General features: G+C 43.8%; 1 protein-coding gene across 6 annotated transcripts in view; it reads right to left on the bottom strand.

Moving 5' to 3' along the window:
- The window catches only part of LOC119651713 (protein sickie), a 467,977-nt gene that overhangs the window by 179,373 nt on the left and 269,565 nt on the right, over positions 1-19,039 (bottom strand). For all 6 annotated transcript variants that reach the window (XM_038055429.1, XM_038055427.1, XM_038055428.1 and 3 more), the window contains 2 exons: positions 17,066-17,174; positions 15,486-17,003 (listed from right to left, as the gene is read on the bottom strand). In XM_038055429.1, coding sequence (XP_037911357.1) covers positions 15,486-17,003; positions 17,066-17,174 — 1,627 coding nt within the window. The remainder of the gene's footprint in view (positions 1-15,485; positions 17,004-17,065; positions 17,175-19,039) is intronic.

The following is a 19,039-nucleotide window of genomic DNA, read 5'->3' as shown; positions in this document are numbered from 1 at the left end:
GTTGCCATTAACTCCTTGGTATTGCATCACCCACACCTACGCGCCATCGTTCGCGGTTACTTGAAATGCGCTTCAGTTCCCTCCTCCTACTATACTATTTTGCGCCAAGCGCTCTTGCGGCTACCTACTTATCAGCCGTTTTGGGAGAGTGAATTCCATTGCATGGCAGAACTAGCAACGCAATTGTCACCTTTGTATAATATGTAACCTACCCACTGCCCCCTCGGCATTGTGATCAAAATGCGTACGGGTATGGGTAATAGTTTGGTTTTGTTAGTGTTTATCTTCAGTGCGACTCTACTTGCTTCTATTTCCAAATTGAGAGGCATTTATCCAAGGTCTACGACCGGGTGAGAGAGCAAACAGATATCATTAGCGTAGTCACAGTGTTTGAGGAAAAATGTCGTAGTTCGTTGAACTCATCCATGTCCTCCGCACAAGGAATCATGAGGAACGTCAACGATAATAATAGGGAATAATATCGGTAATAAGAGTCAACCCTAATGGACTCCGCTTTGGACCTCAAAATCATTCGGGATTTTATCTCGATGCGGCACGTGGCATTTTCCGCCATCATATGTCGCTCTGATAATAGCGATTATTTTCTCCGGAATATCCCTCTTGTGTAGAGGCAATGCAGTTACGCTCCTTGTTCACGCCGCCGACAGCTTTCTTAAAATCAATGAAAAGCAGGTGAAGCAAAGATTTAAACTCCGCGCACTGTTCCAAAATGATCCGTAGGGTATTGATATGGCCAATTCAGTTGGATTGGAACCAGCTCTCAGACCAAGCTTTCGAGATGTTCTTTGACGCTTTTCAGGATTATTTTAACTATCATCTTTGCGACGGCAGTGAGCACGCACATGCCCCTCCAATTGCCACACTCAGAGCGGTTGCTCTTCTGGAGGATCTTAACAATTATCCACTTCTTCTGCTCTCTCGGAAAGGTCTCGGATTCGCAAGATTTCCATACGAATGCGGCAAGTGGGGGAGAGATACTCTCCAGAGTCCCACCATCTTACTTCGGTTGGACCCAAAATGTTTAGCTTAAATCATTGGGATTCCCGCTCGAGTTGGAGAAGGCGAGCATTCTGAGGACTCTTGCTATCGTTGTCGAGGAGCGTGCGCACATTCCAAGAACCAATCACTCCGTCTTCGAGAGCCAAAGGTGTTTGCCGTGAGGTTAGTCTTTATCTGAGGCAAAGTTTAAAAATTTGCTTTTAGACGCCTTTTACGACAAGCAGAGAAGACTCTGAGTTTATTTTTATGTCTCAACTCAAAGGGCGTTAGTTATACACGTAAGTGTATAGGCGACAACTAGGCTCCGGGTCTGGACAGCACACCGAATAGGATCTATAAGTTCGTAGTAAAATCCAGACCAGACAAGTTCGCTGAATTGTTCAGGACATGCAGGTGATATTCCACGCAGCATAACAGCGACGGAAGCTGATTCTGCTACCTATGACTATCAAGTCTGTAGGTAGCTCGTTCTCCCACAGGCAAATATGTTTCTTTGATATTGATGATGAGATGAGGAAAAATCTGTTCTCTATAGCCAGATCCATAATTGATGGTGTCAAGTTGATTAATGGCTTGGAGCGTTTGTCCTCTCGGGACTGAAACCAACTAACATATTTACAGATGAGATGATGAGCATATACAAGGTGAAGTATATCTCGCTTTTCAGGCAAACGAAGGACGCCAAAAAGGAAAGGTCTATAAATAGATGGGAAGAACGAACATACGAGCTGATCTCTACCATCAAGGAGTGATTAGAGTGAGTTTAATGCCACCCAGTTTCTTATGGAGCTTGAAGGATATTGTCAGTACCTCAGTAAGTTTAAATTTGACAATTCATCCCATTGTTCAAACTGGGATGGAGTTCCGAAGAATCAGAGCATCTATTTTTCCACTATGGAAGATCCATGGACGAGAGAAACATCCTAGAAAAAGCTCTAGATGAATCGTTGATACCGGAAAATGTTGTGTAGAGAATGCTGCTATATAAGGAATATTGGGATGCCATTAACTGGTCAAAGGGTAGTATAGGTCCCGGGGCGAAACGTGGATTGGTACCCACGATGGAGCATAAAACCTGGGAAATACCTGCTGAACCAACACCAACACCTCTACTACCAAACCCTATCTCCACCTCCACGTGGTGACCGCTGGGAGCTCTTTCTTGACGAAAAGCTGCAGACGGAGAAGGATGAAGGCGAGTCTCCCGCGCCTAAAAACGGGACAAATTGTACCAACTGGTCCTCCAGGTTGGGGGTTGGGTAGGGCTGACAACCCTACACGGAAAACAACCTGTTACGAAGCCACAACAGGAGCCTCGGATAGGACGGATTTTAAAACGACGGACCCGGCAACGACAAAGGAACAACGATTTGCGCATTTTCTCATGGAACGTGCGCTCCCTGTACAGAGATGAAGCTGATAAGCAGCTAGCCGATACCCTGTCCCAATATAGGGCTGATGTAACAGCGTTGCAAGAGATGCGATGGACAGGGACCGGTTTCCTGGAGAAGAGCCACTACACCATATATTATAGCGGTCATCCAGTAAACCATGTGCTCGGACTAGGTTTCTTAGTCAGCCAAAAAATGAAACCTGCTGTTATCGGCTTTGAAAGTATAAGCGAACGGCTATGCACTCTGCGCTTGCGAGGCAAGTTTAGAAATATAAGCCTCATAAACGTTCACGCCCCTACAGAGGAGACTGCAGAGTCGGAGAAGGATACCTTCTACGAGGCAGTAGAAAGAACCCTCGAAGCCTGTCCCAGATATGATATCAAAATCATACTTGGGGATTTTAACAGCCAAGTAGGGAAGGAGCCCGTATTCAGGCGATACGTTGGCTCCCATAGCTTACACGAAAAAACAAATGATAACGGACTGCGGACTATTCAATTAGCAGGGTCACACGAAATGGTTGTTGGAAGTACCTGGTTTGCGCGGAAAGCGGTCCACAAACATACGTGGGCCTCTCCAGACGGGACCACTTTCAACCAAATTGACCACGTGTTGATCGAACGCCGCCACCTCTCAGACTTGATGAATATCAGAACATATAGGGGGGCCAATATAGACTCGGATCACTATCTCGTTGGCATGGTGCTCCAAGCTCGAATAACAATACCACCTAGAATGCCCTCTGACAATCAGGTGAGAGTGAACACTGAAGCCATCCACAACACAACCCTCCGCGACACCTATAAGAGGGAAATGGATGCCGCAATAACCGCAGTCAATAGAGGACCTGGAGATGAAGCATCAACTAATGATCTTCACAACCACCTGAAGAACGTTATCATGGATACGGCCACAAATATACTTGACCCCAGCCGCAAAAGGAGTCGGAACGGCTGGTTTGACGATGAATGTAAGCTAGCAACGGAACGGAAGAATGCCGCATACCGAGTAATGTTGCATTCTCAAAGAACGCGGGCACGCGCAGAGACTTATCACGAACTCCGTCGAGCGGAGAAGCGACTTCACAGACGGAAAAAGGAAGCCTGGGAGAACCAACAAGTCGGTGAACTAGAAAAGTACAGGGAGCAACCGCACCAGGCGCGGAAGTTTTACCAACAAGTCAGCAGGATGAAGCCTTATACACCTCAATGCTCATCCTGCCGAGACAAAGAGGGAAATCTGATTTCCGACAGAATGGGCATATTGGAGCGATGGGTTGAGTACTTTGATGAGCTACTGAACAACCAGAACATCGGCGAGTTGGAGGTCCCGCCAACTGAAGACGACGGACAAATACTGCCACCACCAAGTTTAGGAGAAACAGTCCGTGCAATTCATCGGCTAAAAAATCATAAGTCGCCAGGAGCCGATGGAATTACAGCCGAATTGGTTAAATATGGAGGCGACCAGTTACACCAAGTGGTTCATCAACTTGTGCTCAAGGTATGGGACAGCGAATCAATGCCTGACGATTGGCAACGGGGCATAATCTGTCTCATACATAAAAAGGGAGATATCACACAGTGCAGCAATTATAGAGGTGTCACGTTGCTGAGTACCATCTATAAGATATTCTCCACTATCTTGCTAGGCCGGATAGCCCCATACGCCCAGAACATCATTGGCCCATACCAAAGAGGCTTCACTCCAGGCAAATCAGCAACAGATCAGATTTTCTCTCTGCGGCAGGCGATGGAAAAACTGTTGGAATATGGACAACAGTTGCACCATCTGTTCATCGACTTTAAAGCCGCCTATGATAGCATAGCCAGGGTAAAACTGTACACGGTCATGAGAGAATTCGGTATCCCGACGAAATTAATAAGACTGACTAGGCTGACCCTGACCAATGTGCGAGGCCAGATAAAAGCAGCAGAATCACTCTCAAGACCATTCGACATCAACAACGGTCTACGACAAGGGGATGCGCTATCATGCGTCCTCTTTAACCTGGCCCTCGAGAAAGTGATCCGTGATGCTGAGGTGAATGCAAGAGGTACGATCCTCTTCAAGTCCACCCAACTATGGGCTTATGCTGACGATATCGACATCATGGGAAGAACCACCCGAGACGTACAAACTGCCTTCATCCAGATCGAGCAGGCGGCGCGAGATCTTGGGCTGCACATCAATGAAGGCAAGACCAAATATATGGTGGCAACGTCAGCACCGAAGACGAATCAACCAACAACATCAAACCGCACTGGTCAAACACAAACACGAAGAAGAATAAGGATAGGAGAATACAACTTTGAGACCGTTGACAATTTCTCCTATCTAGGGTCGAAAATCACAACCGATAACAACTACGATGATGAAATCCGCGCACGGTTGTTGTCAGCCAACAGAGCCTATTTCAGCTTACAAAGACTGTTCCGCTCGAAACGTCTCACCATAGGGTCAAAGCTCTTACTGTACAAGACTATGATCTTGACAGTCCTCATGTATTCCACGGAAACTTGGGTTCTTAGCAAGAAAAATTGCGAACTCTTGGCCGCGTTCGAGAGAAGAATCCTCCGAAGAATTTTTGGCCCCCTACATGAGGATGGACGATTCCGTAGCCTACATAATGACGAAATCTATGAGCGATACCATGACCGTCCGGTTGTGGATAAAATCCGGCTCAATAGGTTACGGTGGGCGGGTCACTTAATCCGTATGGATGAAGATGATCCCACCCGGAAAGTCTATAAGGGCAATATCTATGGTAGGAAAAGAAGACGAGGCAGACCCTGCCTAAGATGGAGCGATGGCGTGGGCCAGGACGCCAGACAGCTTTTAGGGATATCGAATTGGTGGACCTCGGCGCAAAACCGGGATGTCTGGAGTTCCTTATTAAGGCAGGCCTAGACCGGATACCGGTTGTTGCGCCGTTGATGATGATGATTAACTCATTGATTGGATCTACCCAGAGTAAACTGCGTGAAGCAGTGCAGACCACGAAAGCCCGGTTACGAATGTCGCGTTTAGAATAAAGGAGATCGAGCTACAGTATGCTAACTCTGCCCAGTGTTGTACTCTCTTAAGGCAATTCCAGGGTACAGTAACCTCTTTAACAAAAAACAAAAGCACAAGCAGACAGACAGACAGACAATGAACAAAGTTTTGGAAAAACAGAAATTAAAAACAATGGTAAATATTTGAATGTTGGAATTTTCCAATGGAAAAAGGAGGATTATTTCTAAATTGGCTAGATTTAAATTGCGTTATTAAAAACTCTCTGAAATGAAAAGATCGAAAGGTCGACCCTTCGGGTATGAATTTTGGTAGATTTTTCTATATAAGAATATTTGGTGTGTTTGATGAATAAAGCTTGTAGTCGAGAAGACTACATACAGGAGATTCATCTGCCGGGGCATTGCTTGAATTTGTATGGTAGAAGGAAAGCATTGCTCATGTTCGACGTTCTTCAATCAATTCATGAATGTGATGCATGAAATGGGGGAAAATGCACAAGAAGATCATGCGTCAGTTAGCTATCTCGTACCTAACCCGCGTATAAGCAATATAATTCCATGCCGCGTAGAAACTCGATTTGCTTCTCCTTCTTGCTGGTATTGTATCAAACTTTCAAACGTGTTTCCCTATTTTTTTAGGCCCAAATTTCATCATGATTTTTTCAAATGTTCATTTGATTTTATGTATGGCTTCGCAATTCCAACCGTTCCTCAAAATTTCGTATAAGTAGGCATGGTCCTTTCTTAAAATAGCTGACAGACAGATGGGCAGACAAATAGACAATGAACCGATTTAATAAAACTTTATTTTCCACAAAACCTTAAAAACTGTTCCATTGACGCCATTTAGACTTCTTAGTCTTTCGGATAAACATAAAAGCATTCTCATGTCTATAATAAAAAGATAAATCCCTAAAAGATATTCATGACATTACTAATATCTTCCTATAATCTTCAAATGCAACGATTTCCATTTTTAGATATCAAAGAAATCTCCCAGCTCCTTAGAAACACTAAGCAACAAGTGGTGGTTGTAAATGCGAGTACTTTTATATGTAAATCGCCATGTCATGTGTTGTCTTATACACATGTCTTAAGATAATCCCTCCGTTTTAAATGCTTTAGGGAATTTCTTAAACGATGTGCACGTAAAAAATGTTAACACGGCTTTGGAGGTATGACGATGATGATTCATTCGATAAATGGTCATCGTAAGAGGAGGGAATGCAAGTGAGTCACTGCTTACGCAGCGTGGGACCTTAATTAATGAAAAGGATTAGGGACGAAATTGTGATCGAGGAATTTCAATTTATGAATTATGTGCGATAAATATGCAATGAAGATTATGAGTAATACAGACGATTTTCTGACTCTTCTTCTATATGCCTCCCTTATTGAATCCACATCAGATAGGAATATTCTTTTCTTTTGTGAATTTTCTGAAACACTCGGTTGCTTGTAAGATATTAATATTCAACCCCGGAAGTGCTCATTAAAATGTTTATCTACTCCCAATTTTATTATCATTAATGCATATCTTTTCAGTGGGAAGAGTCTTGTTCTCCGACCTTGATGGGTGGGAGACAGAAGTGTCCTCATCAAAACCCGATACATAGACTCCTCGTTTTGTGCAAAAGAATCAAGTGGGAGGTAAAAAGTCGTTGAAATTTGAAGGCAAGAGCTGGAATCTTGCAGAGTATATGGAAAGTTTATTAGGTCATTAGGTTGTTAAGATATTCTGCACCCGAAAATAAGAAGAAAACAGCCTCTAATTCCAAAACGATGAATGAACAATGGGGCATGCAAATTTTTTTTAATTAAATGACTACCGAACTGTGCCTTACTAACCGAAAAAAGAGGATGACAATTACAGTCAACTCGGTGACGGTGAATCCGGAAAAAAATACTAGAAGAGAATTTTATACCAACAGGCTTAGGAAGATCAACAGGAAACATGTTCCTTTGTCGCAATAATGCTATAAACTTCTATGCGAAGCACTGCACGTTAACTACCAGACGCACCATTTTTGTCAATTTCTTGCAATACACTTCAGTTCCCCGAGAAGCTTGCACTCTTTCTCCACTGTTCTGCACTTTAGAGCGAACTAGCGGTGGACCATTCTGAGATGGTTTATTTTATTACATGGCGTAACCTGCAATGGAGTTGTTGGCTGTTCCCAATATGTGAGGTAATCACTGACACTTTTGCCTTCTCAGCATCCCCTCGACGAGTACCTGGCTCGTACGACGACTCAGCAAGCACAGAAAAAACATAAGCACGGGACAGTGTAAACTTGATGTTGGTGTTGAGATAGTTACATTTCCAGATTTTGGACACATTAGCGCATAAGAGCAATGCGATGACCTGACCCGTCAGTGTAAAAACGCTGGTGTTAATCAGGATTCCGAATCTGCTTACCTCCTTTCCAAATCTAGAGCCATTTGACCAAGATCCATGGCTGTATGAGAGAGCACGCAGACGTCATTAGCCTAGATGATATGTTTGGGGCAGGATGATATAGTCCATTAAACACAGTGCCCCTGACAAGGAAGCACGAAAAACGTTCCCAATAATGAGGACAAATAATATTTGTGACAAAGTACAATCATGTCAGACTCTACTTGGACTTCAAATTATATCTGTCTCTGTTAATAGCTACTAGTTTCTCTGGAACGCCCTTGCAGACCGGAGTACTCCGGATATACTTTCTTCCTATATATGCTGTTCAAATCCTTCTCGCAATCGACGAAGAGCAAGTGGAGCAGAATTCAGTGCTTCACTCCAGTTATCCGGAAGGCGTCATTGTCATCGGTGCTAACAGATCCACAGTGACCTCCTATTCTTCGTCATTCAGGCTTTCGATATGTTAATTGATCCGTTTCAGGATTATTTTAATTATTAGCTTTAAGACGGTAGGAAGCAGAAAATTATCACACTTAGGGACGGAGCATTTGCTACACTCTCTATGGGCTTACTTTAGGGTCTTCTATATGACCTACAATAGCCGAATTGAACGATGCCTGCCGGATTACGGGTAACGATTGCGAAAAGTCTATATGGGGCAAACAATGCGGCTTGCCACGCAAGACAAGGAACAAATGAAGGAAATATCTCACGGTGGAGGACGTGTCGTTCAATCATTGGTAGCGGCACAAGTAGCTAATAAAAAAAATGCAGTTTGAACTGCATGGAGTTGTTAGGACGCCTAAGTAGGAAAAACACCCTAGACCCTTGGGAAAGTTCATTTGATCCCTTGCTTCCACTTCTTAGGGAAGATCTCAAATTGCTAGGATTTACGGAAAAGTGTTGGAGAATGTAGAGTTAGACGTCCAGCTTAGTTAGGATAACTCCACCATACTACATCATACCTCATCATACCCCTTCATCAAGGGGGCTTAAGACAATTGACCTGGTCCTCTAAGCTAGCCATACAATTCATCATCAAGCAAAAATCAAACACCTTGTACAGAAACAGGGTCAACAGCCTCAGAAAGGATTGACACCACGAAAACGACTGCGCAAACGAATGAATGACTACACTTTTGGATCCTAGAATGTTAGATCGCTAAACAAATGTGGTGCTACCACAGACTTACTCCAACAGGCCAGGAAATACAAGCTCAGGGTTCCAGTAGTCCAGGAAACAAATTGGCATGATTCCGAACGAGATAACCAACATGAGGTCGCACATAACCTTCAAAAGTTATCATAAAAACCTGAGTTTCAAACCTTTCATAGGATGGGTAGGGACTTTAAAGCAAATTTTATTGAAAGATTGCGTGCCGTTCGCATCAAAGCTTGGCAACATACATGCACCAACTGAAGAAAAGATGACCAAATGAAAGAGCAATATTACAATAGCCTGGGAAGACTACACGATATACGGTAATTTCAACGCCAAGGTTGGGAACGAGGAGACACATTGGGGTACGACCAGGGGGCACAATCTCCTTGATATATCAAATGATAACAGCCAACGTCTCATTGACTTTTCAAGTGGCAGAAATTCAATTATAAAATCCCCACAAAAGCGTATTCACAAAAGGACATGACCGTTTCCATATGGTATTACCTTCGACCAAATATACCACATTTTTCTCACCAAAGGATGGTCATCCACCATCCTCGGCATATCATAGAAATTGTGACAGCCGAAGCTGAAAGTTCCACGGAATAAAAACCAACCCGTTTCAAAAAGTTGAAGTTGGATAACTAAAAAATTATTTAAGAGGGGAGAAGTCCAAGGCAAAACTGGAAGAACGATCAGATCCTATTCTCCAGAGTCTACTGGGGGAACCGATAGATGGCACCTGGATTAAGTAGTTTGATTTGAACCCCGGCGCTGGAGAAAGGATTGGTTTGATGATAAATGCCAGGGTGCGGTTGACAAAACAAATGAGGTTATCAAGCAATATATAGAACGAGACATAAAGAGGATATTCAGGGGAAAAGGAAGGAAAACATTTTGAGCAGCAAGACAAGCTCACAAAGTAGAGAAGAGCCTGAGACGTAAGTTCCCTGGGTCAAGAACCATCTTTTTTAAAAGCAAAAACGAGGCAATCATCGGGATCGAAAATGATGCACGTGAGAGATGGACGTCTTATTTCAAAGAAGTCATCATATTGAACATTGAATTGCCATTGGAAAAAATAGAGTCAACTATCAAATGTCAAAAAATGAACAAGGCGTGGGATTAAGTGGTCCATGGATCATGAAATCTACCCATAATTTTGTTTTCTCCATATAGAACAAGTGTGGTCAAGAAGTGTCATATGCCATATCCAAAAAAAGTTGACACGTTGACAGAAGGACAATCATCTCACTACTTTGTACATCTTATCACATTTCCACGAAACAACGGATGGATTAACGTTGAAAGTCGGCTCTGATTCCACCATTATAGAACCAGACTGTCAACAAGACTGTCAACCTGTTCATTACCAACGATGTTCAAGGGACCTGTGTTAGAAGACTTCATTAAAGACCGTAACGGTATACTACAGTACACTGTAGGAGACAATGTGGTCAGCATTACGCTCGCCCGAGGTTATTACCCTGATTTGACTCAGGTATTCATTCAAAGCTGAGTCGACCGATATCCGACGTCAAATCAAAATACGAATTCCATCGTCACCAGTGAGATTGAAACTGCGACCTTCCACCACTCAGCTATCCGGACACAAGCTCGATGTTAATTGGCTTGTCGTCCGTTACTGCCGAAAATACCGCTTGATTGCCGGGATGGAATAGAATACTGACTGCCGGGATAGAATGGCATGACGCAGGCAAGCCACCTAATATGGTCGACGATAGTCAGCGCCATATCTAGTTCCGCAAATGTCCCTAAGCCGGGTTTCTTTTCACGACCGACCAGTCGATAAAGACTAACATATTTTCAAAACTCCCCAAGATCATATGCCGACTATTTTTCTCATTCGATGACGACGACGATTTTGTTGCGCAAAGACAAACCTGAAAGTCAAATAATTCGCAAATGTCAGAATCACTTCATATTTGCCAAGGGATCTCCAAAAAGCACATGTGCATACGATTATGCGCCTCTCTCAGAGACATTAATTTCAAGTCAGTGCCACCAGTTAACTGTTTTTTGATTTGATATAACTGCATGCAGCGGTTTCCATATGTACCTCTAGCGAATCTGTTCTTACAACAGCCCAAATCCAATTTAATAAACCTCGGATTCTCCCTATTGCAATCGTATGCCACAAGAACACCTCCTTCATCCTCTGGTGGTTATAGAATGATAGCTGCTACCGGGCACCATAACAAGAGAGCCACCTTCCTGTGACCTACAATTAGCAACTAAATGGGATAGAAATTTGCGGGTTAGTAACCTCCAAACTTCGAAACTTTACTGCTATCAAAACGTTAACTCCGCCTCGGACTACTGACCTCAAGGCTGTGACCTTTGCCTATCAAAAGTCACGGATGATCGGTTTCTCGAATGTATGCGCTCCCTTGGACAAGGGTATCAAGGGTGGCAGAATGCTTGCTTTCTCCAACTCCAGCGAGAGTTCCTGGAAATCCTGGCCTAAGCGAAATAAGGTTATCGAACTCTAGAAAGTACTCCTCTTCCTTTTGCCACACTAATGGCACTGTGCTTTTGTACTTTGGAAAGCAAAGTAATAGTAGATGCTAATCCGGATTGTTATTGACGGCTACCGCAAGGCACGCTCTTTTGACTTTAGAGCCGGCTTCTGACAGGATTCTGACTGCAAGGTTCCAATCCAGGTTAAGGAGCATCACAATTGTATACATCGGAGACATCCGATTTAGTGGAGAAGGATGCTTCTTACAAGCAATAACATACAGTTTAGGAGAAGCATCTTAAAGGAGGCATTGTCATCGCTAAGGGCAATTTGAATGCCGACGTTGGCTCTGACAGCACCTTGTGTCAGATGGAGAACCATAACAATAATGGTGGAAGGTTTGTGGAATCTTGAGGCTTTCACCACCTCGTCATTCGTGGTGGGTTTCAGTTGTCCCACACGGTACAAACAATCAGATTGATCACTTTGTGATCAGCAGAGTTGTCTTCTGGATTTGTGTTTCAAGCGGAGCGCTGATATCAGTTTTCAAAGAGATCACCATCTAATGGTCCGCTGCCTTCGCATGCATGATAAGCGGCAGACAGCTTATCGTAGAGTTGGAGACCAATGACCCCTCAAGTTCAATATCGACCGTTTATACAAGAAAACTGCCGCTTGACAGTGGGAAAGCTATTTTGTTGATCGATGGCAGGTTCATAGCTTGAATAACTCACCTAAGAATATTGATTTGCATTGGGCCACCATTAAAATTGGTTTTTTCTCGAACGATTTTCAGGGTACCGAGCCACATTTCGTGGAGATGAGAGATCTGGCTGACTGGGGAATCATGGAAGCAGATCGATGAACGGAAAGGATGAAAAGTTGTTTTGACCGCTGCAAATCCCTCTCCGATACCGTACGAAATCCCAAGAAGCTCAGCAGAGTGAACGTTGTGACAAAAGGGAATTTGTTATTGCGCTAGCTGGGGAAGGGGAAGATGGCGCAGAACACAATGATTTCAGAAGTGTATACCGGATCACGAAAGAACTTCCATATGGTCGCAAGCGTTTCAATGATACTATGAGGGACGCTAAGGGTTGACTCCTTATCCACGATAGCGCACCATGGTTCGCAACCGTGTCACAACCGGGGAAGTGCCGCCTCTTATGGATGCAATGGGTAGTCACCGTAATATGTGAATACTGCTTCACTGTTCCTCCAAGCAGAAGAGCAGTCATGTCGGCCATGAATGCACTCAAACGGAGTAGAGACGCTGGGCTTGACGGTTTCTCATCGATGCTCCTACAGTTTCTGCATATCTGCTACTTCCGCTTAAACGGAAATCCCTAGGAATCCAAAATCTTTCTCACAGAGTGCCAGAATGGATAGATCATTAAGATTCCGCAAAAAGGAAGGAAGGAGAGGTATTTGCGTGCTTCCGCTGTCGCAAATAAGCCTGAAATAATCCTGTAACGCATCAAGGAACATCCTGAGGGCTTGTTCGGTAGAGAACAGGCTCGTTACTGCTCTGGATCCAATGATAAATGCAGCCACATCAACATCCTGCGGATCACTTTGAAAGAACACCCTGGATGCAATGATCTCATTTGAAATGTCACGTGCTGCACTGACTTAAAATCTCAAAATCTCAAAGGAATTTGAGGTCCAAAACGCAGTTTGCCAGGGTTGTATTTTGTCACCGATATTATTTCCTCTTGTTACTGGTAACGTTTTTCATGATGCCTGCTCTGGAGGACGCAGAGGGCTGCAACGGATCATAATATCTTTCCTAAAACATCTCGACTATACTAATGACATTTGTTTACTGTCTCACCGGGTCGTGGAGCTTGACCAAATGACTTTGGATTTGGAAGGGAAGCAAATAGAGTCGAACTGAAGACAAACACCAACAAAACCAACGTTCTCAATTTGACTTGTGGTCGCGCTCTCCCCAACTGTTTTAATAGGCAGAGCATCGAAGGCGCCGATCGGTTTTTATATCTAGAAAGGGTGATTTCTTTCGACGGTGGCACGGAAATAGACGTTGCCCAATGCATTAACAGCACTAGATCCGCCTCCGCTACCTTGTCTGGAAATCTGGAAATTTCAAGATCAAGTTGAACCTGTTCCGTGCTAGTGTTCTTTCTGTGTTGCTATATGAGAGTAGTATTTCAAACGCTGCACAAGCATGTCTCCCGTCCACGTTGTAATTGGAAAGCGGAAGTGACAGTAGATAAGTTGCACATTACGGAGAGGGACGTGTTGCCGTACAGTGGAACCTACTTTCCCAAGGTAGCCGTTATCCCCAAGAGTACTTGGCACAGTTCAAGATTACGGCGGTCTGCACGGGGCACTGGCCCATAGGGGACCATGCCGCTAGGCTCGGCTTACCCTACAACTCGCATTGCCGAAGCTGCGGAGAAGGAAGGGAAACCCTCATGCACTTTCTCTGCGATTGCCCGGCTCTGGCTCGAGTCAGGCTGCGGACACTGGGTAAACCATTCTTTGGGGACCTCAGTGAGATTTCTAGTTACAGGGTCGGAGAGCTGCTTTCCTTCGTGAATGCTACGGGCTGGCTCTGAAGATCCGAGCCAGCTGGACTCCGCTTCCCTGTTCCTATAACAACAGTCACGGTCTTAGGAGTTTGTGGCATCAAAACGGCGCACCAAAGCGCTAATTGGGCTCCTCGGAGCGGCCACCGATACCTACCTACCCTACTTGGCACAGAACAGTAGAGAAGGAGTGCAGACGTCTCGGAAAGTCCTGGAGGGAGGAGATGCGCCTTTCGAGAAACCATGAACGATTGTCCATGTGCTATACCCCGTCCAGGAATGAATGAAAACCATATTAATTCAAGGCTATGCATTTGTCAGTTCAATTAGACGAAATTTACCTAAAAAATCAACATCGAAACTGGAAGAATTTTTAATATGACTCGAGTTAGTTAGACCACGATGGCGTATGTTGTGAAACTAATATCACGAAGATGCTTACGGGATTTAAACTGAAATTGGTACCAAAGTAAGTTGAGCGTTCTATATAGAAGGCAGCACAGAGTTATGCTGACGCTACTCCTAAACGATTGCTCATGCTATAGGAGTGGCTTTCAAATTGGAACCGGGTTGTGAGATTTAAGTCCATTGTAAGGAACAGTTCAGCGATCTTCAACCCCAAGAATGCTTCCTGGCACTCGAGACATCTATAGCACCCCTCAAAGCAGATAATCTGGTCAGTTTTTAGTCTACCCCGAGAAGTTTTAAAATGAAAAGCATTTAGAATGATGATTCACTCAATGAATGGTCAATGACCGAACGCAGATGATTCACTGCTTACGCACCATAGGATATAATTTGGAAATGTCAGTCGTTGTTACCAATAACCTATTCCGACAAGATATGCTTTCTAGCAAACAAAGATCGATTATCAACTTTTCTCTTCCGTCCTGAAGAAATGGTTGTCCTAAAGTACTCAAGGTGAACAGAGCGCGTTCCGGGAATGCGGATCCCCATAAATTAATTTAAAAAATCTAATTTTGATAAAGTCCCTATTCTGAGTCCCTGACAAAGCATTAGGTTCAGCGGAGAATCGCCTCCTTTCCCATCCTCCCTCGTCAGGATTGACGGCAAATTTTTATTGTTGCGATTCAGATTAGCTGGGGAATTCCCCCAATCTCTTTGTAAGAGGAGGGAGACCCTACATTGATAGGATTCACCCTTACAGATAAAGTCATCCCCGTTCGACACTATTCATTCCTCTAACGTCCAAATATTTGAAAAAAAAATGAAATACAAAATTATTCATGGCATTCGAGATATAGCTGGCTCCTCAATGGCTGACAGGGTAGTCTACATTGACTATTTGTTCTCGATAGAACTAACCGAGCATGAATCATAACTCCCAAATGATCTCCTAATGGCATTTCGTATTTTCCAGATTATTTACTACATGCATAAATCCTTGCTTTCTACCAAAAAAACGTTGATATGTGTACAATATTACTTACCGCTCCTCAATAGTAGTTGGAAGTTGTGTTCTAGCTCGCATCACACTTAAGAAATGTTTACCATGAACCGCACCACTGCCCTCTGACAAATATCCATTATCAATATCATAGAAACGTGTATGATGTCCAGGACGCCGTAAAGCATCACCATCACTACAATATCCTCCCTGTCCGATATCCGTTTCGCAATAATCCGCAACATAATGTTGCGCTCGGGTGCCTCTTGTTGGCAATGTTACATGACTATTGTATCCCCGTAAGAGGGGCCTCATAGGGACTACATTTACAGGTTTATCCTCTTCATAAATAGTCCCGACTGCCCTTGAGGGGACCGTGTGGAATTTGCTATTTGTCGTTGAGCTCTCATCGTTCGTATGAATTATACGATTGTCCTTGCGATTCGGTATAGGATTGTTACTGGATGCGGGAGGCAGCGGGCGATTATTTTGATAGTAAACGTCCGAACTGGATTCGGAACTAGGGCGATAGATTACACTGGACTCGCTTGAGTTTGAATGAAGGCCACCACCGCTGTGAGTAGAACTTGAATGCAGGCTGTCACTCATTGACATGCTACTGCTTTGCAGCAGCTTATTCATATGTGCCGGATTGTTCTGGAAACCTTCCACAACGGATACAGGATTAACGATATGCATTCTTTGATTCTGATTTATCTCTGATATGCTCCCATGATGATTACTGGATATGTCACCGCTTTTTTCCGCTTTCACCTCATGGACTTCTGATCTCTTCTCTATGGTGGCAGTTTGTTTTGTTGTGCCCTTAATAGCAGCCATGGGTTTGGGGATGCCGGTCCCGGTCGTAGTCATTAGTGGCTTCGGAATGGGACAAGCCAGATTAGATTTGGATTCTGAACGTGTTTCTAATTTATTTGATGATATATTTTTGGAAGACTGTTTCGCTCTCGACATAGTATCTTGCTTTGTAACCATAGCTGCCTTTTGATTTCTGCTTGTTAACTGGCCAATTTGCGAGTCGAAGGACTCTTCTTTGCGGGACGGGCTTCTATCTTTTTTCTCATGTTTTGCATTTGATTTTATGTTCAATGTTTCACGTGAAGTGGCTTTTTGGGAGGCACCCAGAAGTTTTGATTGCTTTCCACCCTTGATTTGATCTTTGCTTTTCATCGTGCCTGACCCTGAGAGCATAGTGGGTGGCTTAATATGTGACACATGGCCATCATTAAGACTCAGACTTGAATCACTTCTTTCACTGCGAGCTGATGAAAACCCACTACTGGAACTTGTACGTTTCGAGACTTGAGATTTAGAGGATGATGATGATGTATTATTGGAAGACGACGATTTTTCCTTGTTAAAAAGTTTTAATTTATCCAGCATTGAGTGCTTGGTTGTGCCCACTGTGTTTGTGGCGGGGCCATTGCAGTTCGTAATAGCGGCAGCATTTGTTGTGGTTGGATATTGAGTGTTATTGTTTCCTTGAGTGCTGTTACTACTGTAGGGACTAGCAGGAATTTTGCATTGTGATTGACGTGGTCTGAAAAGAGAATGGGTTTTATTGGAGATTCATATGAGGGATTGAAAAACTTTTGTACTTACACATTGCTCCCCTTTTGATTTGATGCCGTATAGTTGATATGGTTTTGAGGCGGGCTCCCTGGACGACTATTTGGATTTATTTCAACCGTTTTCGTTAGCCCAGGAATAGCTACAAGAGAAAACAATTTTTTCAGTAAAGTTTTAGTTAAATGGAATGAATTAGATGGAAAAATATTGTATATCGAATCCTGTGTATTATATGGATTGCGAGGTATGAAGCCGATACATGTTCAAGACTTGGAGCGCTTGAGTTTTTTAGTCAGAGAAATTGATCCTTACAGAGTCAAGTTGTCTAGGGACCGGATGCCGGCAGTTTCGCTGTTGGCGAAATTGATATGGCCTCAAATAATGTTCGAACTGAGGCGTCAAAAGCAAATTGTTCAAATAAAGTCGGCGCCTAGACTAGAAGTGAACAGTGACTGCACCGCAATTACCAACCCAACATGTGAAAGTCATCACTAATTTAGACAATGTACGGATACTTCGGAACAGCGTGGATCCTAATGTATTTGGAAGATAACACTTAAGAAAGTTTAAAAGTATACTTTTCTTGGTTGCATAGGAAACATAGGAAACATGGATCTTCTCAGAAATCTGATTGTAACTTTATTTTTAAGCGACTTAAATTTGGATTTAGAGTATTTAGGGAAATATGGTCCAGCTTGGAAAGTCTATAGGGGACATATCTATGGTAGAAAACAGGATGCGGCAAAGCTAGGCCGAAGGCGCTGTGAGGTGCGGCGACAAAGATTGGGGAGCAACCCTACCGGGCAGATCAAAGCCTAGTGGCCCAGGAAAACCTCCACATGGTGGTATCGGGAAACGTTGTACTCACTTTGGCTTGCTGGCCATGATGCAGTAGGCGAAGGCTCCAAGCCTTAATTAAGGCCATCAGACTCGAGTCTGGACGGGAAGTCATCTAAATTGGCTTCGGTCATGAGACCTTGCCAGGGGTACCCTGGCACTATGGGAACCGGTGTAGCCACGGAATTTACATATCTCAGGACAATTCCTGGTCCATGTACCTTTAGCTCGGTTGTAGCGGTGGGCTCAATAATGGAAGTTTCATGGGGGTTATATTTACGTCCAAGTGAACAAAGACCTTGCGTTTCAACATTTCCTCTCACTTATATGGAAATCGTAGGCATGAAAGATCTTCGCCTACTAAGCTCTAGCCATACTTCCACTAGTAATTGCTAAGATTCCAAAAAAGTAGACTAACCTCCAGCGAAAAATGTGCTTCATCCTTCATCAAGACCCTGCGACGAGGAGGAACTAAAAGTTGTCACCTATGTCATGCCTTGCACCGACGTAATACCTCACGAGGATCTCCACAATGGAATCCGTCAGGATAGCATCTTATAATCGATAGGGTTTGAATGGTCCATGATATCTTTCCTCAAACTCCTTGACTACGCTGACGACATCTGTTCTCTCACCGAGTCATGGACATTTACCAAATGACTCCAGATCTGGAAAGAGAGGCAAATAGAATTGGACTGAAGATAAACCCCAATAAAATCAAGGTTCTCAGTCTAGCGGGTCGTCGCAATCTTCTGAATTGTATTAATGGGCAAAGCCTCGAAGGCGTTGATCAATTTGTATATCTAGGAGGGATGGTTTGTGCACAAATGCATCAAATCTGGAAGTACAGTTATCCTAGCACCAAGATCACGTCCAACCTGAAGATATCCGTGACCGATATGAGGTTGCACTGATTGTGTAAGAATTGCGAGAGGTGTCTACCATCACGTAATTCACACTATCGCGAATTCACTTGTCAAAATTGGTCTGAGAATCGATGGGAAAAGACCAAAAGACCTGTCGAAGCGACGATGGCTTGATACCCTGGATGGGGATTTGAAAGTCTCGCGATTGCATCCAGATCAGACTTTTGATGAAACAAAATGGCGCAACCGATCACGACGAACCGACCCACTTGTAAACGGGACAAAGGCCGCTAGCATAATGATA

Source organism: Hermetia illucens, chromosome 3 (genome assembly GCF_905115235.1).
Source record: "Hermetia illucens chromosome 3, iHerIll2.2.curated.20191125, whole genome shotgun sequence".
Lineage (NCBI taxonomy): Eukaryota > Metazoa > Arthropoda > Insecta > Diptera > Stratiomyidae > Hermetia > Hermetia illucens.
The sequence above is the reverse complement of the archived record's forward strand: the minus strand, read 5'-3'. Positions and strand labels throughout refer to the sequence as shown.